The sequence below is a fragment of the Gasterosteus aculeatus genome, chromosome 21 (genome assembly GCF_964276395.1).
Source record: "Gasterosteus aculeatus chromosome 21, fGasAcu3.hap1.1, whole genome shotgun sequence".
Classification (NCBI taxonomy): Eukaryota; Metazoa; Chordata; class Actinopteri; order Perciformes; family Gasterosteidae; genus Gasterosteus; species Gasterosteus aculeatus.
The window spans coordinates 11304948-11331381 of record NC_135708.1 but is presented as its reverse complement, the minus strand read 5'-3'; the positions used below and the strand labels follow the sequence as shown (position 1 = coordinate 11331381).

The 26434-nt window shown below is 46.5% G+C and overlaps 1 protein-coding gene across 1 annotated transcript; it reads left to right on the top strand.

The window, feature by feature from the left end:
- Positions 1-6844: 6844 nt before the first annotated feature.
- On the top strand, positions 6845-12967 carry eef1e1 (eukaryotic translation elongation factor 1 epsilon 1). The gene is made up of 4 exons (XM_040167477.2): positions 6845-7056; positions 7748-7945; positions 10117-10212; positions 11292-12967. The coding sequence occupies exons 1-4, from the start codon at positions 6973-6975 to the stop codon at positions 11433-11435; spliced, it is 522 nt and encodes a 173-aa protein (XP_040023411.2). The 5' UTR covers positions 6845-6972; the 3' UTR covers positions 11436-12967.
- Positions 12968-26434: the final 13467 nt, after the last annotated feature.

Genomic DNA, 26434 nt, shown 5'->3' with positions numbered 1-26434 from the left:
GAGAGAGAGAGCGAGAGAGAGAGACTTGACTTCTCTGTCAGTGATGTTTTGATGGAGGATGTGTACGGCCGCCAGCTCCTGCGCTAGCAGGTCCCCCCCAGGTAGATGGGCAGATTGTCTTTGGTTGTGTCTAAAACAAACAGAGCATGGCTTGAGTGTGCGTCTCTGTTTCTCTGCCTATTGAGAGATCTGATAGCTTTATTAAGGCGATTTGCAAAGTCAGCATACGAAGCGCCACCAGCAAGCTCCAGAGAAACCTGAGGCAAAGGTCACGAAACGTTTCAGGACAATTTATGGATGGACAATGTTGATAAACCTAAACAAGCGGACGCACCTTATCGGCCGACATCAGAAGCCATTTAAGTAATAAATGGGGCTGTCTTTCACTTACACACACAAACACACGAACGCAAGCGTACAACTTCTCTCTTCACACACACACACACACACACACAGCATAGAGGAGAGTACCTACCACCAAGCCAGGCCTCCTTTTACCCCTTAATTCCTCAGATAAACCAACTTTTTTCTGATCCTGTCAGTCTGCGTTATCTGCAACGCCGGTCAGCCGATCGGCAACTGCGGAGCAAATTAGGCGCCTAAATGTCAAAATTGCTGCACTTTATTAAGTTAATTAGAGGCCGAGTGTACATGGAGGCTGGCAGAGGACGACGGACACGGAAGAGCGGTAACAGAAATATAGTATACGACATAAGCCGAAAGACACAGAATAGGAAAATAGAATGTGCACGCGTTGCCTGGTACTGTGCAGATGTACAGTCACACATTTGTAATGTGCGGTGTTTGTGCTATGAGGCAGACACTCACCAGCACCTACACACACAAAATGATGTAACATACAGTATCTTATTACTTTAATACAGTCCAGTGAAATGAAATACCATAAGCCTGAGCACCTGCATGTCTGTCATCGCTGCAAATGTGGAAGGGAAATCCTAATTGATAGCAAATTACGATAGACTTGGCCAATGACAGCAGGCACCACAGGGGAAAAATGATACCCGAGCAGTGGTCACGAACCACCGGACCATATCGGACCACTACCAACATCGCTAAAATATTTTATTTTGAAAAATGACCAGATTTTCTCCCAACATGCGCTTTTTCCTCTTGACACATTTTCCAAGCATCACACAGCATGATTTTTCTATCTATGATGATCTATTGCATGAACCGTTTCACAGCTTAGCTAATGAGTCGTATGTATCAACTCGTATGTATTAGCAAATTAAAAGCTCATACAGTTCCCTCCCTCCCTCATCATCACAAAGAAGAACTTTAGCGTTTAGATAATATGACCGTAAAATATATATATAGACACTATAAGGAAGGAGTGTGCATTGGCTATTCACTCTCAAAATCCTTATGCAATTGTATTATCATTCTCTTCTGCTTCACAATCAATGCTGATCAATGCTTTGCCGACTGTACTAATCGATTATGGGTGAACAGAGAGAGACGGGTCTAATGGCTGGTCCCGACTCAACAGGCCTTCTCATGTGAGAGCAATTGTTCATTACAGGGCTATTTCATGGTGTTCGTCACTTTGCGAGCTTCTGTCTTTCATTCAGCAGCGCGTTGGGTGGCGGAATGGCCCCCCGGGTTATATTGTCTGCTCAGAGCCTGAATGTTGTCATGCTAGGTCCCAGCCATTTGCCTCGTGCGATTCAAGACTTTGAAAAATGGGGGGGAAATGTGTTTCGCAGATATGGGAGTGCAGGGCTGAATGTGATATCAGTGTAACACAGTGCGACAAAGTCTGTGGCAGGATGGAGCTGCGTTTTAGTTCAATCGGAATCTTCAAGCAATGTTTCAGTACTTTTGTTGGCTTTAATGTTTTATTACAATCAGCGTAACATCCAGGTTTTAAAATGCTTTTTAATGTTTGTCACTCGGGCGGAACAATGCTCATGCTCATGCACAGCAGAGAAGGAGTTCATGTGGTTCACGTGCCGTGCCGTGCGGCTTTGTTATGGGATACGCGTGTTCAACAGTCGTGTTACCCCGAGAAGGCCAAAAGCAATAAGTCACAGACAGATCCTTGACTGTTGCTCCGAGTGAATTATTTACCCTACACTCCAACAATATGTAAAGTATCCAAACCATCTCGATCCAAATCTCCCTGCAACACAGCTCAGTGATTTTCTCCATACTAAACTGAGACCTCTGGGCATGACAGCGGCCATACATTATTTCTACCCCCCACACACACACACACACGCACACGCACACACTCGCGGTTGGAACATCTACACAGCGCACATAGCTCCACATATAACCTCTGATGCATTATTTCTCTAGCCTTCAGTGCGAGAGTCACAGGTGAGTCCTGGGCGCTTTCATCATAGTCTCGCTGTCCGGCCGGCTGGCTGCAGTCTCATCTGTCCCTGGGTTGAAATTGCCAATAAAGAGGGTCTCATATAGATCACCCCCGACGGGGGCTGGCGACCTGTCATGCAGACCATGATTCCTCGCTCTCAGAGAGGGGAAGAGGGACAAATAACCCTCTGAATCTCCCTATATCTATTCCTCCTCGTTTTCAGTCACACACACACACACACACACACACACACACACACACGCCCCTTCCATCCTTCTGCAGTGGGCCATAAAGTGCCACGCGAAAGGGATATAGTGGACACAGTCATAGGAAAGACAAGTGGCGGACTGAGCTTTCACTTTCCCGCTCCAGAGGTAGTGAATCAAACTAATGGGTTAAAGACATGAAGACAGATGGATGGGAGGATTAAGACCCGGGCGGAGGTTTCCCCAAATGCGCCTGTGATTCTTAAACATTTCAAAGTTTGCAATCAAAAAGACAGAGTTTCATTTTTACCTTCTGGAAAATGCAGCGAGAAAAAGTCATTAATGCGCCCCGGAGCACTGCGCTTTAACAAAACACTAAACTCCCCACTGTTCCTCATCTGATATTGTGGAAGCCGATTAAACACGGCCTAGATGTGAGGTCATGGGTGGAACACGTTAACACATACATTTGACTCTTTACTTTCCAATTTTATTATGATTTTGAAAAAGTGCTGTTAAAGGTGCTTCATAGTCTGCTAACTAAACACAGTTTCATTATTTTTACTAGATACAGTGGGTTTTAAAACTGCTATAAGTTCCATACATGATTTCCGTGAGTCACTCTCATCTAAGTTCAAGTCCTGGTTTAGATGCAACTGAAGAGCTGGACGTTGTGATCTTTCAAAGACCCACAGTGCTCCCTGCTGGTGGAGGACAAAACAGTAAAACTGTACCGAAGATGCACACGGAGGAGCCTTCCCCTCGCAGTGTGCTCGGGTGCACGCTTCAACCTCTCGTGAGTTCAGACCTCCAACAACATGGGAGTCTCCCTCATCAACCTCCCGGCCACGGCGAGAGCCCCGGCACAACCGCTCCCTCCGATGCTCGGTCTGAATCACTGACGAGGGACACTGAGCTAGAGAGAGAGAGAGAGAGAGAGCGTACGAGAGAGAGAGAGAGACCTGCATGGCCAGTGGGCAACTTCAATAAAAGACAATCTGACTTTTCAGATGCTATAATAATCAAGATCCTCCCACGGAGGTTGTTTGTCTGAGGGGGACACGGATGGCTACGGGTACGGAGGAGGAAATTCAGAGCAGTAATTAATAGTCCTAAGTGACTGCTGCTGGATGGGAGGCCCGGGACGGGGTTTGTTGTTACTGTGAGCTGGTACTGTGTCCCCCAGCGTGTCCCACAGCTGTGTGGGTTGGCATGGAAGCAGAGGAGGAGGAAATGGAGAAACTGCCTTTATTACTACGTTCGTTTATCTCGGGGGCGTCTACTGATCAGCCGCAGACGCAACCACTCTACTTCTACGCACACACACACAAACACACACACGCAGATGCGCGCGGGAGAACGTGCCCTCCAATGCTAATCTCGTGTCACAAATGTTCAGGGAAGGACATGAAATGTCACAAAAATGTCATAATTCCACTCCTGTCACTGGCTCACCCGGCCCTTCCATCCCCATGTAAACATATTCCAACATGCACTCATTTGCATGTGTGTGTGTGTGTGCGCGCGTGTGTGTGTGATGAATTGGGGGACCAGCATGTTGTTTTTAGCCTTTGGGTGCCTTGTTTCTGCATGGAGCAGCAGGGTGGTTCCTATAATCCCCTCACTGTTGTCGTCACAAAAGGCCCAAAGGTCCCGCCTGGAGGTACGACATCTCTGGCATCCTCTGACTTCTCCTCTGCTGCGAGAGCCAAAAGCTCCGGAGCCAAAAGACACACTGTGTGGACTACCACTAGACGTGTGCTACACTGGCTGAAAGTCACTGCGCAGTAGGCCCGGCTTGGAAGGGAAGGGTTTTCATATGGTGGAAAAAAGAGTGCTGCATTACTTGATAAAAAAGAAATGTGTTCAACATGAGGATTTCCTGCTGTTCTCCATTTGGGACAAACAAAAACGTTTGTTTGTTTTACTTTTTTCTAACATTCTGTATTGATTAAAATAAAGAAGAAAACTAAATACACCAGATGTTTTGTTGTGGAAGAGAGTTTTTTTTCTTCTTTTTCAGTATTCAAATCAAGGGAGCATCATGTGATTTAAAAACAAACCCTTCAAGAATTTGTTATTTTAAAAGTATTATAAAAGGTAATTCCGCCCCCGTCTGTGCACCATAAAAACTCAAATATGCACCAAGCTCTTTGGACAGGATCAAATAAGAGGAAAAAAAACTTGACAGGAGCGGAAGGTACGGGCAGCACGCCGACCCCCAAACATCTGTCTGTCTTCATCTCACAACTCGCGGCCGTCTCCCAAACTGTCACCCCCGCCTCCTGGCGCCCGTCCCCATGTTCTCTCCACGCTCGGAATCCGACCTAGCACCAATATGCAATTTCACCAATCTGTGCTGACAGCGTTCATGTCGACCACTCAGAACCAATCCCTCCGCTCTCCTTCTGCCAGCGTCCGTGTGGTTAGGATACAGTATCCAGTCAGAGAGCTTTCACAGGTTGGTGAAAGGTAACAGAGGAGACAGGCGGGGCTGCGGCTCTGCATCCCAGCTAGACAAATCAGTGTAACGGCATATTGTAAGTTACAGACTTGGCAGAGGAGGGGGGGTAAGGGGGGGATACATCTACCAGGGCTGAAGCTGTTTATCGCTATGCCTGCCTTGGGAAGCCCCACGGCACAAACGGTGACCCCCCCCCCCATTGTAGATTTCCTTACTAATGTGACCCCAGATTGTGTATCACAATCAGTATGAGAAAACTCCCACAGGCTACAGTTAGGCCCGGGCACTGGGGATCATTGTCCTCAGCCCGCCTGAGAACAGACAGGATGTGGCAGCTTGGAGGCATTTAGTTAAAGGAGACGCACTTTAACGCTGCAGGCATTCATTTATGGAAGCCCCACTAGGGTAAAAGTGTATGACGTGCCGGAGCCTGTAAACAAACAGATGAAAAATGGTTAGATGAAGAAAAAAAAAAAAAAAGAGGAAATTAGCCTTACCTTGTTTCGTAGCATGTAATCATTTGTGATAGTCTGTGTACTCATTCTTATAATTAATTTGTTTTCTCGGACAGCTTTTTCTGACCAAATTGGGTTTAAAAATATCATCTGTTCGTTTATATTAAGTCCACACGTTGAAAGGGAAAGATGTGGATTTATGGGTGGAAATAGTTCACATGAGGCACAAATGAGATCCAAGAGGCCCCTGAAACTCAACATTACACGGCTGTGCAGGACGAGATCATGGAGCAGTTAGTCATAATTATCTTACTACGTTAAAATACACAGTGAGATTTCTTTTCGTCATTAACCCGATTTATTAAAATGCCAAAGTATGACAGCGCTTGAGCTGCAATCCAGAGCGTCATTGGTCCATTGTGTAGTCAAAGCAATCTAACTATGCACAACATGGAGAAACAAAAAAAAGTACCATAAAACTGCAGGTGTACGCAGCGGTTTAAACCCCTCCAAGACTCTGATTTTTATATTTTATTGCTGTCTGCATGACGTCCAGTGAAGAAATATGAATTTGATTTGTATTGCTGCAATGGCTGACAATCACCCTGGGCCTTGTCATTCAGGTGAGCTGTAACAAAGGATGACTGATGGGGATGCAAAGATTGTGCTGTGACACCTCTGCCCAGCTGTTCCGCTGTACAGTATCTCACAAACACACTAGTATATTATCACATACACACACTTGGACAGCATATACTTAATAAGCCCAATTTTGACTGACAGGTGACATTTCATGATGCCCTGTGCAAATGCAAACTGACAGGACACAAACAATGTCACAGGCAGGACACGCTGCAGAGACAGACGGACAGGACAGGGAAACTTTGCTGCCGGACTTCTGACTGAAACTCCAGACAGACCTTCCGCTGTCATTTTGATTCGTTGAACCAAAAACCATTACGTAGAAGTTCTGCAGGTGCATTGCGTAATACCCGTCTTTGATCAGATTATCCCACACCAGCAGTTTAGCCTCCTTATGAAATGCTGGGATACGCTCATATCCAATAACAGCATATTTCACTGAGAGGTTGTGTTTGTTATTAAATGAAATAAGTATTTGAAGTCTATTTTAAAATGTTGTCAAACATACTCACAAATCAGCCTAGCAGATAACATCAGTAAGGATGAACTAAAGTAAAATGTTCCTTTGTATACAATGTTTATATTAAAAGAGATTATTTATATTTTTTTTAATGTTGGTAAATTATATCTATAGTTTACCTACTCTTTATTTTCCCATTTATTTTTTTTATTATTCTGTTTTTTTATTCGACTTTATATATTATTTTGATGATGGCTCATTCCTTGATGCAACGTAGGGAAAGACTTGAAAGCTGTGTTTAATTGGTTAACACAACTATCACTCAAACCATAGTGGGCGGGACTCGAGAGTTTGACCCAATCGGTTAACACGCACGCTGCGCTGCCCCTTCGCCAGCCAGAAACATGGCTCTACGGGAGCTGTCGTCGCTGGAGAAATATTTAGGATTGAAAAAGCCGAACAAATACAGTACACAGGGGGAGAAAAAGGTGACATGACCATACTTCTTTGTGGCATCCTCTTCGGGCTTTAAAACGCTGTTTCATTCTCGTAGGCGGCTCAATCACTACCGTAATGAGGACACAGCAGCTAGCTAACAATGCTAACAAGCGAGTCGTGTGTGTCGAATAAGCCGGCATCGTCGTGTCGCATTAACCCTTCGTTATCAGTTCAGTCAGTGACCTTTTTCCTCGTTTGGGCTGAAGCATCAGATCCACGCAGCGACATGTGTCGCCACTTGTCTTGTTTCCACTACTCGGCACAATGGAAATAGTCCCGTGCTGTGCGCATGCGCGTCCATTGAATCGAAGCGAGGCAGGAGTGCGACGTCATGCCTAATACGCATATATGTGCTTTATGGGATTCCACTGAACAATTCATTGAAACGTACAGATTGTGAATACGTTGTATTGCATATAATCACTTGTATCAACCTAAATAATCAACTTTTTCATCAATTAATTTTATCGAGGGGAAGGCGGACAATCACATCCATCTTTAAACTGGCTCTGGGGGACCAACAAACAAAATAGCAAGGGTACAATTTTTGCCCTGTTTTGGAACATGTTCTCTAAAGCAACATAAGCAAACACAGGCACAGCTGCTGTCTGCATTTCAATCAAATAAATAGAGAACTCCCTTCGTATCTCCATCTCACCATCCTCCCTCGTCTCCCTGCAGGTGCCTGTGCTGCAGAGGGCCAATGGTCCCCCCCTGGTTGGCTTGGTGACGGTCGCCTGTCACCTGGCGAAAGACGCCAAGCGCCCCGAGCTGCTGGGGGACTCCGCGGAAAGCAGGGCGGTGGTGCAGCAGTGGCTGGAGTACCGGGTCACCAAGCTGGACGGCTGCACGAAGGAGGACGCCAAGACCGCCCTGAAGGTAGAGAGGCGGATCGTGGTGGTGGTGGACGTCTGTTGGAAATGTCTCCCGTCCTCCTTTGTTTCTGCACACTCAAATGCACCTGTGCTTGTGACTGGAATTCAGCGAGCCTGCTTGGATGGAGCTTTGGCTTCCATCATGTCTGTCTGTGTTTTTGTTTTCATTATGACTGCAATAAGATTTCTTTAGAATAATTCCCTTTACCTTTTGAGAAGCATCTCAGTTTCTCCCACATTCCCTCCCTCCCTCCCTCCTTCTCTCTCTCCGTCCACCAGCTGGGCCGCTGTGCGTATGTCTTGTTAAAGTGCAAGCGACAGGGATACCGACTGATGTATGGCCCTTCAGTGACACGGCCCCCACGCAGCAGAGAAAACCCGCCTTAATGTGCCAGTCAGCGTGAAGTGGATCGGCGCCTCTCGGGCACGGTCGCGTCAGCGTTGAAGTGTGCGTTTTTTTTTTTTGTTTGCCTATTTGCGTGTCCGCGCGCTCCGAGGAGTCGCGCTGTGCGGCGGCGTGTTTCCTGGACAGGCCTCTTAAATATTTTAATGGTGCCACTTACAGAAGGAAGTCGCCCTGAGCAGCGGAGTTCTGGTGCCTGCCCGGTGCCGCCCCCCCCTCCCCTCCATCCAAGTCATCTCCCATTAAATTATCCGTGGATACTAAATAAATAAAAGAATATGGGGGCGGGAGGGGGGACAACTGTCAACAGCAAGACTTCTTAAACTTTCTCACCCCAGGACGCAAATAACAAACCTGTTAGTGAAGCGAGCGTCTTGTCACTCGTGTAATGTGATGACGAGCGCTGGCGGTCAAATTCGGCCCTGAACACAAAGATAGTTTGTGAATGATCGTCTGTCAACCCACGTTAAACCAGTCAGGCCATTAGTGAGCGACCGCCTTCCTGTTCATAAATATTTAGTCAAAGGAGACCACCAACGTTGTGCTGCATTACAGACTCAATTTCACATTTCTGACTGTTATATGTTTTTGCAGCACTAATGTGAAAGAATTAGAAAACAATGACCATAATTTGACATGTTTTCAACGCAGGCATTTAATGGTATTGAGGATTCATTCCCACGGTTTTTGACCTGCCAACAGTAATGGAGGCCTGTATCCCCGAGAGCACTACGACGTTGAGTTGGGATGCTAAACTCGATGTGAGGTCACGTTATCTGGGTAGAAAATAATGTCCGGTCGATCATGACAGCAGCAGCTACGGAAAATTCACTCTCGAAAGAAATGAGCGCAAAGGAACACAAGGAATTGCTACAGTATGAATGTACCTAGCTTCTCATTATCTCCATTTCCATCTTTAAAAACTAAAGTCCGTTACAAACTTTTTGCTAAGCATGGTTTCTTCCCAACGCTCTACTAGGTGTGCACACGTTAGGCGGGGGCAGGCGGAGCGGTGCCCAGGTTCGTAGTTGCATGTGCGCTGGGGGAGAGGGGGGTCGGGGAGGCTGCCTCTCCTCTGATGCTCGACTGGGCTTCAGCTCCATGGCTGTAGGCTAAGAAAAGCCAGGATTCGGATTGTGCACGGGGAGGAAGTCTGCAGTCTTCATGCCTTGTTTGGCATCACCCACTCCTGCCGCACAATGACTCCATTTGCCCCCAAGATGCTCTGTGTGCGCGGCGCGTCCCCTTCGCCCGGCGTACAAGTGCTAAAGACGGCGCCTTCCCCCGGGACCAGCGCCTCCACGCACGACTTCGCACAGACGGCCGGCCGAGAGGCGCACGAGTTCAGGGCGGCTCCATTCGGATCTGCAAGCCAGAGTTGTAGACATTTGCTAGCGAAGTAAACAACTGGCCCGTTGTGTACAGCATCTGTGCGGAGTCGCCAGTCATGGGGAGAGATGTTAAAGCCCCGAAGGTTAAATAGCATTCTTACACACACACACACTTTGTGTACATCACGCACCCACAGATATGTAGGTTAACGATCCCGCTGTCATGCATAACCCCTTCAGGTCAGGAGAGTAGCATGTTGTAAAGAAATAGAAATAGCAAAAATCCACAACGGCTGCACCCGCTGTTTTAAATGAGTCTTTATTGGCTCTATATTCATATAAGTAAAATGTTCTCCCCAAGTAATGTATTCACCAGTGTGTTTACAGAGAAATGCATGTCCTAATATACAAATTGACCCAATTTGCTGTATTGTCTTGCAGGACCTCAACCTCTACCTGCAGGACAAAGTCTACATGGCTGGAAACCAGTTCACCTTAGCGGACACGTTCATGTTCTATGGAATCCATCCGCTCATAGTAAGTTTCACTTACTTTACACTCAAGTGTGTGTGTGTGTGTGTGTGTGTAATAACTTGAACCATAATGTGAGTGACACAAAAAAAATGAGACTTTAAACGTGTGAGAAAAACTTTGAATGGAAGTTTTCCAAAGTCTGATTGCACAATTGCGATTGGTTCGTTGTCTCTCTGTACGATTCTCCACCCCCCCCCCCCCCCATCAGTGCTCACTTCAATCAAACCACAACTTTAATAAGCAATTTGTCACTGTGCGTGACACACAATTAGACCAGTCATTTGGCCAAAGGCCATCGGGAACGAGTTGGCGATGAACACGCGGGTTATAAACACGTCTCACTTCTCTCCGGAGAACTGAAGCGAAGTGGCACAAAGTGATGTCTTTAGCCTCAGACCAGGGACAAGTGAGTTTGTTATGCCTTCCAGTGCTGAAAGAAAGCAAGTTCGGTAACGGAGGGAGGGAGAGATCACATGTTGAGATATGTCAGTGGTTGTGGCGGAGATGGAAGCCCCCCCCCTCTGCACCGCCACCGGGCCGAATAGCGTCACTTTAGTTCGCAATCAGTGTGGTTTTGAACCTCGGGGACAAAGGTCAGCCAGCCCGACCCTGAACCACGGCCCGTCCTGATGTTCAATTGCGGGAGAACGGCGTGACACAGACGTTGAGCCGGACTGATGGTCGCGCGGTTTTAGGCCGGATTGTCTGGCGAATTTCCCTGTTCCGGTTAACGAGGTAATGAAAAGGCGCACGTCTGATAAGACATCATTTCTTTCTGTTATTAGGAGTTTTTTGTTGATGAATATCAGGGAAATAATGTTTGACCCAAAGTTGCTTGTTACCCTGTGAAATGAAATGATAGATTATATATATTGTGAAGTTTCTACCAGCGGGTTCTGGTTTCTGTGTGGTCGCTTATTGTGATCCGGGGGAATGATTTTTGTTTACGTTTAATCCAGTCTGGATAGGACATTTCATCCAGTATTAAAGCAGGATGCTGTGTGTCTTTCACAGCTGTGTGTGCTGTACATGAAATGGGTTGTTAATAATAATAATAATAATCATCATCATCTGTCCCTCAGGTGGACTTGGCCGTCCAGGAGAAGGAGCAGTACGTGAATGTGACGCGATGGTTCGACCACATTCAGCACTACCCGGGCATCCGCCACCCACTTACCCCCGTAGTTGTGCTCAGGAACAAAATTTACAGCAGCAAACACCACTGAGACCCTCCACCCCCCCCCGCCCCCCCCAGCCCCCCTCCCATCCTCCCAGCAACCTCCCAATTCAAATCATCACCCTTAACACCTTTCCACATAGTTGTCATTTTACAAGGTTTTTATTGCTGTTTTTCATACCATGATTCCTGCCTTTTATGTTTTGCCCCGGTGGTTAATCTGAACTCGCCCGCGTGCGTCTCGGATCGACGGTGGTCGGTTTGACAGCAGAATCTTACCCAGCAGTTTAAGTGCAGACAGCACTGAAACTCCATTGAAGGATTGCTTACTAATAAAAATCAAGTTCAGTTCGTAGTCTTATTACAAAACAATCAGTGTGCAATCATTTCATTGCTCCGGTGCCTTTGGGTGTTGACTTTAACTCATTGATTACATGTCATCAGCAGTTTGGTGTCTTAACCTTTTATTCATCATGTGGAGAGCAAAGCCTGTGAAACTATACAGTTGAACCTTTTGTGTTGTTGTGTTGTTTTTGTGTTTTTAAGATTGTCCGGTTGCTTTCAAAGAGAAGGCGGTACGGGTTGCAGGAAACGGCTTCCAGCGTGTTTCTATTTATAAATGGTGATTTTATTTAGTCTATTCCGAGCCTTGAACATGCTCTCACAGGTAGAAGAGATGTCACCTTCCTGCTGGTACGTCGTGTCTCTAGTGCGGGCCGCCTCCTTTAGGACATATCAATACGTTTTACCCAAATACGTGTGTTTGCTGCTTCAACATCACAACCCCGTAATGAGCACAGTCCTTCCTCTGCACGCCGATGATCTCAGGATTCTATGCCTTTCACATTCCACTGGAGAACTGAGTGTGTCTGTGTGTGTGTGTTCCTGATTGCATCCACTTCCCCTGCCACCAGCCGTGTGGGCAGCAGTGAGCACTTGAGCGTCAGCCCCAGAGTCAGAGATCAGAGTGAGGCTTCCAATCAGTCCCACTACCACCACTGTTGATGCTGCAGGCCAGAGGGAGGGCAGCGGGCTCACCAGCTGCCACACAGATCCAGCCAGCCAAGGCCAGAACCGGGGGGCCCCCGGGCGACAGTCAGCCACTGTGTGTCATTTCAACCCTCGCGCTCCCACGGGGCTGAGAGAGAGAGAAGGACGAAGGGAGGCAGCGAGCGATGGGGGGGAGGAGCAGAGAGAGGAAAAAGAGCACCCAGAGGCCGAGGGATCTTTTCGTGACATGTGAACAATGATCCGTGCCTCCCAAAGCCTCACTGCTGCTGGCTGGATGTTTGCTATTAGCACCATTAACAGGCCTCGGCGGCGCATCCTGTACGTTCACATTATGGAGCTAACAAGTAGACTGAGAGCAGTGGGGAATTAAATTACATTGTAAAGGAAACGTGTACACTCAAGCAGGAAAGTGACATTGTGTTTGCACCAAAGTTTTTGTTGTTCACTGTCTTCTCTTCTTTTAGCTCCTTCTTTAATTCCCTCATCCAAACAGTTTTGTAGCTTCTGTGTTGTTGTTTTTTTGTCCAATGTCACCATGATGTTCATCCTAATAAATCTAAAAGACACACAGCTCATGACCCCTGACCTCTCTGCATATTTCTTCTTCTTTTCTGTGAGGCAGACAAGAGTTCAGTGCAGTTCTGTTAATGCTGTTTGCTGTGTGTTGGCATGTGAAGATGGGGAGGATAAAAACAGCTCGCAGTCATTTGAGGAGCCCTTGTGACTAGTTGGGGCCCTTTTTACGATGTCCTCCATTAAAGAAGCCATTGTGCGCTCGGTTGTGTTAACATTTGGTCGCAGCGCGGTTTCGACGGTTGTACATTGTGAGAAGAATTCAACGAAGCCGCAGCTGAACAAATTGTTCTTTAATGACTTTTATCTGTAGTGTTGCCATGGTTACAGACCAAGCAAGGTTAAAAATACCTTTTACGATTTAGAGAGTAGAAATTTCTTTTCTTGTAAAATAATCTATAAGAAATGTGCATCCACTTGGTTGGCAGTGCTTTTGAATGCTGTTCAATACGACGCTATGTTCATTAAATCACTCATTATCTGGGTTGTAGATGCCTGTTTAACACACAGCCAAAAGTAAAAGCGGTTTACAAATTTTAAAAAAAGGTGAGGGGTAAGATTTCAATTTAAATAGGAAGTGTGATGAGAAAAAGACCTCCACTCAAATAAATCGATATGAAGGTTGCTGAACATTCCTTCCTTGAAATTGTTACTATTTATTCTTGATGCCGTGTTCATTAAATCAGCTTCACCATTGGACTTTTTCACTTTATATTCCAGCACTCCGTAACAACTCATCAGCACCTACTGTGTGTTGAGAGGACTTAATCCAAGTTGAGCCATTTGAATTTGCTGATTGGTCTTGATTGCTCTGTGACCTCATCACTGTTTTCGTGTATTTCAGTTTTTCACAAGTGCTTGTAACGTATTAAGACATCCGCAGATGACCGGTCCCCCGTTGGCAGGATCTCTGGCGCGGCGTACGCTCTCACACGCGGTCGGATCCTTCCTGATCCAACCCAAAGCCACACACAGTGATGAGGTCACAGCAGGTAACCAGGACACAGGCACCAATTAGAGGCGACCTTCCCACCATCCTCTGAAGGCCAGCGGAGCGACACTCCGGGTGGGGGGGGGGGGTGGGGTACCTAAATGGAAGCGCTCAGGACCCAGCTACTTTACCAACTGTGTCCTCCCCCGCGGCAGTGGGCTGATCTTTAACCTCCACTCGCCGCCTGGTGAGGCGGAGGTCAAAGGTCAAATAGTCAGTGTCTGCTGATGACTTCGGGTCGAAAAAGCTGAAGAAACGGCTTTGTGAATATTACATGTTTACTAGCAAACCACCTTGCAGGTTGATGTCACGAGTTTCTGCAATCATTGACTGCTGCAGTCCAGACTACAGAAATACCTTCTTAAGGTGTCGATGCTTTAAAAAGCCATTAAACTCTGTGATTTGGTGCTTTTTAAGAGTTTACGTGACAATGGTATTTCACAGTGATTCATTGACTAAGCCCATGTAAACCAACGAATCAGCAACCACAAAAATAACAGGAGTACAGGCCGGAGGGTCTGCACAATCCTTATAACAGAGAATGAATAATACATGACGGAATGGGCCTGATCCAACATCACTACCAGAGAGGCTTTGTGTACTGGTCTGCAGTAGTAGCTCAACGACCCCCTGGTCCATCCCTACTAGGATCACAATACTTTGTGGGCCTTGGACACTGACATTATGGATGGAACGTTCAGCCCAGGACCCTTGTTGCAGGTCATCGTCATTAGTCCCCTCCAACGTTTTACCGTCACCTTAAATGTCTCCAGTAACACCAAACGTAACGTTGCGTAACGTTCTCTGTGACCTGGACTCCTCCTCGTCGCCTCCCAACACCTCCGTCACCTTGAGCCCCGGCCGCGTTACAAAGACGACCTCCGATGCCACCCACTCAGTCGCCACCACCTTTCGTTAACTCTTATTAACAACGTCAGGGAGAGGGAAGCGCATCGGCCGTGACATCTGCTCGCAACGGGCCTCCTCCCCGTCTCCTTCGCTGACTGATTGGGTGGAACAATCGGCGCCGCGTGGTGGTGAGGGCGGCGTTAGCGCGTCGTAAGCTCTTTTGACAGGACTTATCGGCCGCGCTTTATTGGCGCCTTACACTTTGTGACAGTTGTACCATGCGCCCGTAAAGATGGCATCTGATTGTCTATTGCAATTACATGAGTGTGTGAGCAATGGATGCGACGGACAGGGGAGGGGAGGGGGGGTGAGGGCGGAGGGCTGGGGTTGTTTTCAGCACGCGCTAACAGTAAAGTTTGTCCTGTGGATGTGAAGGAGGGAAGTGTGTATTTTCCTCTCGCGGTGAATGTGAACACTCACACTTTGTGTTCACGTGTCATCGACAAAAATCTAAAAGCCACGCCGGCTACGTAGACATCCATGTGGGGACCCCAGTGGGCTACTCCTGTTTTCTCAAGTTTCGAATTTTTTTTAAAAAGCAAAAGGTGTGTTTAATAGAAATGTGTTATTTTCAATGGGCCAGTAACACACTGCTAAGATTGTACGACTCAAATACGGCACTCCAATATTCAGCATCAACACAAGGTGGGTCAAGTCCACTGGATAGGACTTTAGATCAGGCTTCACCTGATGATGATCCTTTCATTCTTCACTACCTGCTGAAAAGCACTGCATTGTATTAACAACTGAATTTGACATCTGTGTGAAGAGTTTGTAGAACACTATTGTGCATCTGAAAATACCAGTTTGCCATATGTGTGCGTTTACGGCGAGAGAACTTCCTCGATTGTTTTAATTTTCCTCCGTCTCGCTCTCTGTCTCAATGGCCGAGGCCTCACCTGGGTTTGCATAAGGATCCCAGGTGTGCAGCGCGACGCATCTCTTCAGCTCATCAATCACAGAGATGGGTGGCTGATTCGGCGCGTTGGTGCTAAAAGTACACATGTGTGACCCGGGGCGAGAGATTGCACAAGATTGCACCTTAAGACTCTTTCGCGAACACACGCAGACACACACGGGTAACTGTGGTTGAATTAGCCGCCTCAACTGCTCCTCGCCCCCTTCTGCTGATCTACCTCAGCTGCAGCTTCTTCGCATTGCTCCGTCTGCCTGTGTGTGTGTGTGTGTGTGTGTGTGGTCATTCATGGGGCGATGGGTTTGGCCCTGGGGGGGTAGAAGGTGAATTAGGGGCAAAAGAAGGTAAACATTTGAACGTTTAGATAAAATAAAGTCAATAAGAGAGTCAACTCACTCAACTGAATGATTTTTTTTAAATACGGGCCTTCAGCAGCGGTTGCAAAAAGTAAAAAATGTAAATATCTTTCTTCTGAGTTGCACAGATTCGAACATTTCATCTTTCTAAAACGATTCCGTGATACGTTACTCCTGGCCATCGTCGGACTTCTCACTGGTCCTGTCACAGTCCTCGTCCCTTTATTCAAATGTTCCACAAATTAGCCATACATTTATCCCCCCCCTCCTCCTTCTGCTCCATCCAACCCACAGGTCATGCCACTTAACTTCAGCCTGCCCCCCTGCTGTAATAGGTTCTGATAGGGAGCCTCCAGGGAAGTTGACTTCTCACTGAGAAGTGATACTAAAAGTAATTGCAGCTGAAACCCTGTGACGGGGGGGGGGGGGGGGGAGAAAGTGCAGCACGGGGAGGATAGAGTTTGAAATAGGCATGGAGGATATTTGGAGGGGGGTCAGAGCAGCTAATACACCGACTCCTGGGCGGGTGGAGAGCAGACAGCGCTGCCCTCAGCCATTTACTGTGATTTGACCTCCATGGGAAAAAAAAAGAACAGCAACGCTCCCTATTTGCATATTTCTCAAACTCATCTGCATACGTCACCAGCACGGTGCAACTATTCATCCCCCGTCCTTTTTTATCATGACGGTTTGCTTTTAATTTGAGATGACTAATTTATTCAAACCTGGAGTTAAAGGCAGAGAGTCTCATTTCCCTAATGATAAAAAAGAAGAAAAAAAAACAAGGGGCCGACGACAACAAGCAAGGAACGTGAACAAAGCTTCATACCATTAACTTTGGATATGACTTGTTAACTTAATGACCCCGCTGTGCTCCCTCCCTCCTCGCCTTATTATCATTCGGATTCATTCGGATGTCACCAATGACCTCGCACGGCACTTTCACCGCGAAAAACAAAGGTTTGTGCTTTTCTCCGAAGAGAAACACTATTAAGCACCAGGGAGATAAATGGAATACAATTAATGGGTTATAAAGTATCATCCATTATGAGCTCAAATGAGTGACAAGACAGCAGTACCTCAATATTGATAGATATTGAGGGAAGCAGAAACACTGTTTATTCTTTTTGTGTGTGTGGGTGGGGGGGGGGGGGGGACCACACACCTAATAAGACCTGATAATCTCCTCAAATGGCTGCTTTTTATTGCTCTCCCTTAGTCTCACACACAAAAAGGAAGCTTAAAAAAATATATGCAACAAACAGTTTTTCATGGACATGGGGATTTTGTCGAATTCTTGGATTCTTTGGAGGACCTTGGAGGATTGAAACACAATTCTCTGTACAAATTTGCTGTTCTCCAGTGATTCAAAATTGCCTCCTACTTTATATAGGCCTGGATTTTGGGTTAATCAGATAAACAATGCTTTTTGAAGTTTTTCCTGAGTGGTTTTTCAACCTTTCCTTAGTTACTGCTCACAATTCTGCGTGCCATTTGTACAATGTGACTGAATATTTGGTTATAGAGATGACAGGAAATGCACTTTCACATTCACTTCTGAAACGTCTCTGTGTTTGCTGTCCATCAAAGTTCATTTGAGGTTTCTATTAATCCCCCCAGCAACACAAACCCATTGTAAGTTCGTTAAGTTGATGCATTGTAAAGTTTTATTCATAAACCTTCAGCTTAAGGGATGAACTCAGTGTGTCGAGTGTGTGTGTGCGTTTTAGAGTGACAGGCATGGATAAGCAGAAGACAAACAGATCAGATGAAAGGTTAAAGAGAAGCTTATTCTCCAATTCTCAGGGTGAGCTGTTAAGGGACACTTTTATGTTCCCTGGCTGTGCCCCGTGAAATGAATTACAGCCCCGGTTTACAGTACAACAGCCAGTGGGCCTTGTTGTCAAAGCGAAGGGCCAGCGGCTTTGAGTCAAACCCTCAAATCCAAGCGCCAGTCGCATCTCAGTAGGAGACACTCAGTGAACGGAATGGTGGCAGAATAAATACGCATTACTGAGTTCAAAGTTCAAATGTCGTAAAGACAGTATCCCCTGATAAAAGGTTAAGATCTTGCCTAACGTTATAGTGACCTGGAGGGACAGTCCCTGATTTGTGTACAGCTTGTTAAGCTAAAATGTTAATGGAATTTGATCTTGAGGGAAAACCAAAAGACAAAAAAAACCTTATTCCGGCTAAAATTAACAGCACATGACACACAGCTGATCAGTGGCCTTTATGAAAAAGCAGCCGCAAATGAAGCTGGTGTGAAATCGACATTTGGCCAAAAAAAACACAAAGTCATCTCTGTACCTCCTGATCCTCTAAAGTTGTGCTGCTGCGGCTTACACACACATGCACAAACACACAAACGCACACACAAACACACACGCGCGCGGTTTTAACTATCAATTCATCTCAAAGAGGCCTCAGCGTTTCACTGACTTTGACTCCAAAACCACCGGTCTTTGAAGTGAAATCCTGAGGATACAAACACCCAGTCACACACACACGCACACACACTCACTGCCCGCCTGCGGGGTGAAGGTGGGAGGGCGATCCAGCAAAGAAAGAGCTGATAGAGCGACGATAGGACGCACAATGGATTCCAGTGTGTGGCATTTAGCTTCAGGACGGGCTTCACTAACAGAGGCACACACACACAAACGCGTACGTATACTCAGGCAGGCCCGTTTTAGTGAAACATGCACACACACCGTGTGACGATCATGCTCTCTCGCAAAGATGTAGACATGTATGTCCACCAACACTCAGGTCATGCCCACGGGGAGGGAAACTTTGCCTCCTTTACGACGTTGGCGGACTCCCCTTGTGACTTTCCCAGCTGTCATGCTCCTCTTTACTGCCTTCATTCATGGACTAACCTCAGGGACAGGAGCATGTGACGATACCTCACACACACACACACACACACACACACACACACACACACACACACACACACACACTTAATGTACACACATACATTGATAGCAGCAAAAAGTTAAGACAGTGGCCGAGTGTTGACATGGCGCTTATGTGGTGTGTTATTAGTCCTAGTTGTGCCTTTGCGATGCTAATGACGCGGTCATCACGCACTGTGTGTTGAGGCTAATCATATAGCAATATTGCTGCTGTGGAGGATGCAGGTCTATTTTTTAAAAGACAGTTGGGTTACAAATGTATTTGCGTGATTATGGGGGGGGGGGGGGTTTCCACTCTCAATGAGCTGAATGAAAATGTCAATAACACAAATCAGATCATTTCTGATGCAGATTAATGTGAAGAAAATCGATGACGCGTGACCGTGAGGTTTTGGTCGCTGTAAATGAATGCGATGCATTCATTGGGGGGGGAAAAGGATTTCATCCGATTAAATTACCCTTGCACGCTTTCAAAAGAAAGTACATTCTTCATCATGGCACCAGAATCAGAGTCCGTTTTTCACAAGGGGCTGATTTAGGAAACAAATATTCCCTCTACAGCTAGCGTGACTCCGCGGTCTGCAATGCTTCGTTCACAGCACCAAGACCACCCCAAAAAAAAAAAAAACTTACAGCAGCTCAATGCGTCTGTTGAGTAGACGATGTGACTTTTTATCTGTGTTAGCCAGGAGTGTTATGCACCCCGCCACTTGGCTTGTGTGCCTTTTATGGGTGATGCAGTGTGATAGACTCTACCCTCAAACCCTCCATTACAATCACGTTGGTCGCCTCTCGACTGTGTTCCTATGGGGCGCCGTCAGTGCCAAGGCCGGCTGAAGTTTAGTCAAAGACATTAAGGGAGCTCCTCTGGGGGACAAAACAGCATCAGCAGGGAGGAGAGGAGCCACCACGGCACCGCAAAGTGCCCCGCGGCCGCAGCGCAGAACCTTCGGCTGGTTCAAAGACGGCTGCGTTTGGTGTGCGTTTTTTTTTTTTTTAAAAGCTGTTTCAACAAGTCGTTTTTAGTACAAAACATGATGCAACCAGACAAGAATGAATGGAGATATTTCAATTTTCTGAAATTATGAAGCTAGAAAACAGTGTGTTGACGTCTTTGTGTCCATGTGGTATTCCTGTATTGACGGAGGTTAAGAAAGCGCCGGTTTTACAGACAAAAGAGAAGCACATTGTGTGTCTTTCTTTTTAATTGAGTCTGTTCGTGCTGCCAGGGTCATTTGGGCGCCATCTTCTGTTTTAGCATTTTATTGGTTCCCTGCGTCTGTTTTGTTTCGAGCTGTCCCAACTGGAACTACAGGCTGAATCAATTAAAGAAAATAAACTTTAAGGATTTAGTTATTCAACTCCATTCTTTTATCTTTCAGGGAGAAATAACGAGGATACCAGGTTGTTATTGTTGTGGTGGACAGACCAACAACCATTGTTAGTGCCAATGTCCCTGACTGGAGGTCAACATATTCACCTTTTTAAATGACCTTCAACTGTCTCTCATAGTCCTGATCATGGATGGAGTCTCCCAGAGTAGTGATCTATGATGTCATTGTCCACCTCGGCGTAGGGACCAGGATTCCATCCTTTCAGGGGGGGTCGGCAGATAGTTGTGAAGAAGTAAATAAAACATGTTTAGAATGATTTTCCCTTCTGTATTTTGTGTTTGGGATTTTTTTTTTACATTTCCAAACGCCAACTGGTGTCCTGTGAAGAACTACAACACAACACTTCAACCCCACTCAAGTGAACTGAATAAAAAAGACAAATTGAGAAACGAGAATTTCACTTTTCATGCCCTCAGAAACTCGAGCGAGTTTCGAACAATCGCCCACCCACACTCACAGGAACACAGAGGAGTGACGGTCTCTCCCTCCAGGAAGAGGGCTGCCATCTCTTGCCGTGGTGGTCATCAGTGCTAAACTCCTGTCAGGTTCCATCTTACACCCTCACACACACACTGTGGTCTGTCTCAGGGCAGGGCAGCCACTTGCTAAGGGTCAACGTGTTGTCACACACACCAGGGAGCAGTGTTGTTGTTGGCAGTCCGGACCTCCTCACTATTGTCCGTGTCACCTCAGACACACACAGAAAACCTGCAGCGTGACAGAGACACTTTGGCTAAAACTCGGCAGGCGTCTTTTATCTATTTGTTTATTCATTTGTAGTCAAGTCATTTTATTTGTAGTCCTTTTCCTGCTTTGGTTGCAGGCATTACATCCAACAAAACCCTTTTTTATATCAATATGTGCAGTGCACGCATAGTGAAGTGCACTATGTAAGAAAGGGAGAGAACTATTTGATCTGTCATTTATTATAGCAAATACATAAACTAGTCAATTTGTCGGATGGGGACCTGGGCTGCTGCTGAGGACTGAAGGGCTCGTGGGGAGGCAGCTCTCACAGAAGATTTGTAATTCTATACCTCCCTTGTAAAATGCATTGCTAAAATGTCTTTGAAACGGCTCATCAGGAATGGCTTTGTGAGGCCAACAATGACCTAATAGAATGGTCCTAATTTTGTAATAAATGAAAGACTAATCTCTGCACAATGCCTTACTGTTAAAGCGTGAGGTACACTCAATCTTAATGATGAGGTGACAACATTAACAGCTCTTACTTTCTCTTTTGTGTATCTAAGTTCATGTTGTGTGTTATTAAGCTGCACTACTAAATTAACCATCAGTTTTTCGCAGCAAATACGTGGTGTCATTTTGACAAGATTGACAACTTAATCCTCAGGCCTTTCAATCACCCACATTCAACAGTTGTTTTCAAATCTCACTTTTCAGGCGGGGGCCTCCTTGATCATTTCCTGGGACGTAAACGTTCACCGAGGAAACATTTCATGTTTTATTTAATGTCGTTTATGATCATGTGCCTGACGTTCACAGCTGTCTCACAACTGGGACAAGAAGAGGTAAAAAAAAAAAAAATGTTGGTGGAAATGCCTTACCACTCAAACATGGTACATCGATCCCAGGTGACTGCTTAGCAGTGGCAGTAATTGAAAACTTGCCCCTGGCACTGAGTCCATGTGTGTGTGTGTGTGTGTGTTGAAACGCATATATGTGAATGCAAGTCATGACGCATGTGTGCCTGCAACTGCTTTTTTTCCCGTGTCTGAGCATGTGCATCTGCTCGTATCAGCATGTATGCGCGTGCGTGTGTTCTTCCATTGGTGTGGGAACACACAGGGGTTTTGTGTGTGTGTGTGTGTGTGTGTGTGTGTCCTGTGTGCGTCTTCATCACCAGGCCGACACTAACAAGTCCACCTTCCCTGATTCGTGTTGCAGAGAGTTGTCCCAACAGGACGATGAATTAATAACATTTCTGAACACCGCCTCCCCCCCCCTTCTCTTCTGCTCTTCCACAACGAGGGGCCAAATCTCTTCAGCATTTCCAGCCCTGTGAGCTAATTTGACAGCTCACGGGGGTGACGCTGATTCCACTTCGCAGAGACAGGTACCCTAGGGCTAGCCAGCTGGATCGCAGCGGATGCTTACAGATTTGGCTTTAGCTTCATGCTGGGTGTCATCTGTCTCTTTGGTCTGGCGCGGGATAATTTTTGTGTATGTGTGCGGATGTGTCTGTGTGTGTGTGTGTGTGTGTGTGTGTGTGTGTGTGTGTGTGTGTGTGTGTGTGTGTGTGTGTGTGTGTGTGTGTGTGTGTGTGTGTGTGTGTGTGTGTGTGTCCGCCCTGACATCATGTGCCTGAGCAGTTTGTGCCTGGCAGGCCTTGTCTGTCCAGGTTGGCCATCAAACACAGCCAGCGTGGCCCTAATCTGACGAGGCACTGCTCCAAACATGCCACAGCAGCCTGAGAAGTGTGTGCGTGTGTGTGACCCCAGGGCAGACCCCCCCTTTTTTTTTTTTTGCTACAACTTGCCTTCCTCCTCTGCTCCGTCCCATGTCGAACATCACCGAACACACACACACACACACACACACACACTAACTGGGAAAAAACTTCAAAAAGCATCAAGTTGAGCTCGGTCGACGCTCACGCTCAACTCCTCTGTGCGTGTGCGGATGTGCATGCGTGTGCGTGTGTGTGTCCTCACAGGTGAACGTGTTCGGGTCTCAAACGCTGCGGCCAGCAGAGGAATTTCCGCTCACCGCAAACGGAGCGATATCCTCGCCCAGCGCTCCTTCCCACGCCGCAGACTGTCACTTACATCGTGGGCACTTTGCGGGACGCTCTGCCTCAACAGGTTTGAGGCCTCCTCCCCCTGCCCCGTCCACCCTCCCCCGCCTGTTGCCCTCGGTCGACTTCGACACTGCCTCTCGGAAAAAGAGGCGACCCCCCCCCTCCCTGTGTTTCGGACGGTCGAGGACACGGGGGACAGACCCCCTATGGGAGAAATGACAGTGCGGTTCCCGTTAATCACGGGACGAGCCCCGCCCCCCCCCTCCCCGAAATGGCGACGGGGGGCCTGCCGTGTACACTAATCCTAGCTGACACACTACCCCCCCCCCCCCCCCCCGCCCCGCACACACACTTCCAGTCCCCCCTCAATGCCTCGGTGCCGATCTGGAGCTCCATGGATGAGGGGCAGTCATCGCAAGATCAGCCTGACAAGGTTTCGCCCGTTTTTCGCTGTGAAAGAGAAATATCTTCCCTTCCCTGAAAAGCGCGGGATGATGAGTACATATGTTGATTTTCATGCTGTGAGCCATGTTCCGCCACTGTGTTTTCCCATCAGGCCGTGGGTCAGAGTGGCAGCAGGATGGTGTCACGCTACACAGCGACTGCATAAAGGCCTTCGGTGGGTCTATTTGGGTCCCCACCTTTCCGCTGCACTCCGTTCTTCAAGTGTTTGCTGTATCTTTTACTCTATTTTCTGCTTTTGCCCCCACCCGCCACCTCTTCTCCATGGTGGACGGCTCCGGAGAACCCCGCCTTCCAGCAGGTGGAGCGGGACCTCCACCGGCGCTGTGGTGCCGGGACAAACGACCTGCTTGCAGCCCAGGGACTGAGAGAGAGAGAGAGATGGGCAGAAGCTGGGTAGGTGAGCTGCAGGGGGGGCAGCAGGTCTTCTCATAGCACCCCTCCACCCCCGTCTTCCCTTTAGCCCAGAGGCCTCGGAGTCCAGCTAGTAGCACCGGCCCTCCTTCCCTTCTCTTCCCTTGCCATGAAGCACCCCCACCTGTTCAGAGCCACGGTGCAGTGAGCGGCGTTCAGCGTGTTGTGAACACAAAGCAGCGGCTCTCCGGCCCTCCGGCCCCTGCGCCTGGACCTCGGTGTCGTGTAGAGAGACAGAGAGAGAGAATGGAAAATGCAGAATAATTATACCCGGTGGGTAATGTGAGCGCCGACGTTACAGAGACGCTGTGGTCCAGCCGGGGAGGAGAGAGACACGGAGACAAGAGCGTCGCCGGGGCGACCTCGCGGGGCCGGTGGGCATGTTTGGTAAACCTCAATCACAGACCTCCCACTGGCGGCTATGAGGAAGTGCTGCAGGAGACCATCTGGATACTGGCTGGGATGTACGCGCTGGGAGAGGGGACGGGGGGACGGGGAAGGGGGGGGGGGGGGGCACGGCTGCTTTGTGCACTGTGTACAGATATAATGTTTAAGTGTAATAAAAATATGAGGGAGACATAGGGGGTCTTATATGACATGGAAAAAAGGGTATCTGGGATAGCGGGTACTGTGCAGACATGATCAGGTCCAGAACCCACAATAATAAAGTTATCTTAAGTACTAGCCTCTGTAATAGGAAATACTAGGATACATGTGTATATATAATATGTTATGCATTTAAGATTATTTCACTCCACTCGTATTTCCTTACCAAACTAACACAATCTCATTTGCAGAGCTTCATAATATTAATACTAGATACAAAAATAGTAATGATTAGATTTTCAAAATACACAATAACATTCCATTAGTCAACAAATACTATCATGCTCTACGGTAAGGAAGTATTGTTGCTGCATTGCACTAAACAGAAACGGTTTAATTGAAACTATCAGTTAAGGCTTTTAGGTCGGAACAGAATTTAGTTGATGCCTTTTCATTTAACGTAGAAAGCTACTGAGAAAACGGCCTATTTACCACATAAGTTTCAAATCAGTTTGATAACTTTGAAAATGTTCTTTCCCCTTTAAGTGACAATTTTGGAGAGTGTCCTAGAAAGGCGCAGAGGTGTCAAAGAAAAAGTAGAATTCAGTTAATAGACCAGCGGGACACGAGTACAAGGAAATACGTGATCTGCCTTCATGTAACAAGCATGCAGAATGCAGCCGAGCATCAGGGACAGATATTTCCTCGTTATGTTGATGTCGGCTTTGCCCTCCAAATTCTATAAAGCTCAACTTTAGACAAAACGTTTAAACTTTTTTTCTCCCACAAGAATAGGACCAAAATGTATTTCCAGCCCCATGTTAAGTGAGCAACATCTAATTTAAAGTGCTTTTAAATATTGTTTTTTTCAAAATAATAGATGGATACATTTGGGATAATATACTATCATAATTACTACTGTTGTTGTTGTTGTTGTTGTTGTTGTTGTTGTTATTATTATTATAATTTGTATCATTGGGTCTAAAAACTAGATTTATTGTTTTACATAATTGTCTTATTCCAAAATGTAACAGTTTCACTGATCTACAAAATATATAACATACAGTATCTCTTTAAAATATTCAATTTTATGTTATTATTGGAAACCACAAACTGGATTTCTATGTTACTCAGTTTTTCTAAATATGGTAATGATTACTAGCCCATGCAACCTTTCTCCGAGATCATTTGAATGTTTTTAATTTCCCTCTGCAGATTCATGAATAAACCAAACAACAGGATGCACAAGCCCGTCACGGAGGTCTTTTCTGGATCTGACATGTTCTGTTGTCAGAGATCCTCTCGTGCGTCTTCAGACACACATGAGGCTGCAGTGAAGGGCTTCTTTTTATCCCTCGGCTGTTGATCAATCATTTAATCTTCTTAATAGGGCCAAATCAAAACTAATGGTGCATGTAATATGTGTTTAACTAAACAATGTGGACAGTGGGGGACGTAAGTGGTGCCTTAATGACTTTCTCTTGCCTGAGCATGACAGTCCTAATGAATTCAGGGCTCGTAAACAAACTTTTGACAACTAATATGCTACATTTGCCCCAAACATTGCCTCTTCTCACCCCCGCTGAATAACTGCATGTACTTTGCTCTCACCGAAAGGGCTGTTTTTTATTAAAACATTCATGCCAATATATTTACATTTCATAATGTGTAACAAAAGCCTTTGCTAAAATAATTCAGTCACAGAGGTTCAACCTGTGTGTTAAAAACTCATGTGAGACATTTGGTGCCATCTTGTGGTGACTGTGGTGTTTTCAAAGAAACATAATATAAATG

Coding starts and splice junctions, on each gene's coding strand:
- eef1e1 (XM_040167477.2), top strand. CDS start 6,973: ATGGCTCTACGGGAGCTGTCGTCGCTGGAGAAATATTTAGGATTGAAA. Junction 7,057..7,747: donor GTACACAGGGGGAGAAAAAG/GTGACATGACCA, acceptor GTCTCCCTGCAG/GTGCCTGTGCTGCAGAGGGC. Junction 7,946..10,116: donor ACGCCAAGACCGCCCTGAAG/GTAGAGAGGCGG, acceptor ATTGTCTTGCAG/GACCTCAACCTCTACCTGCA.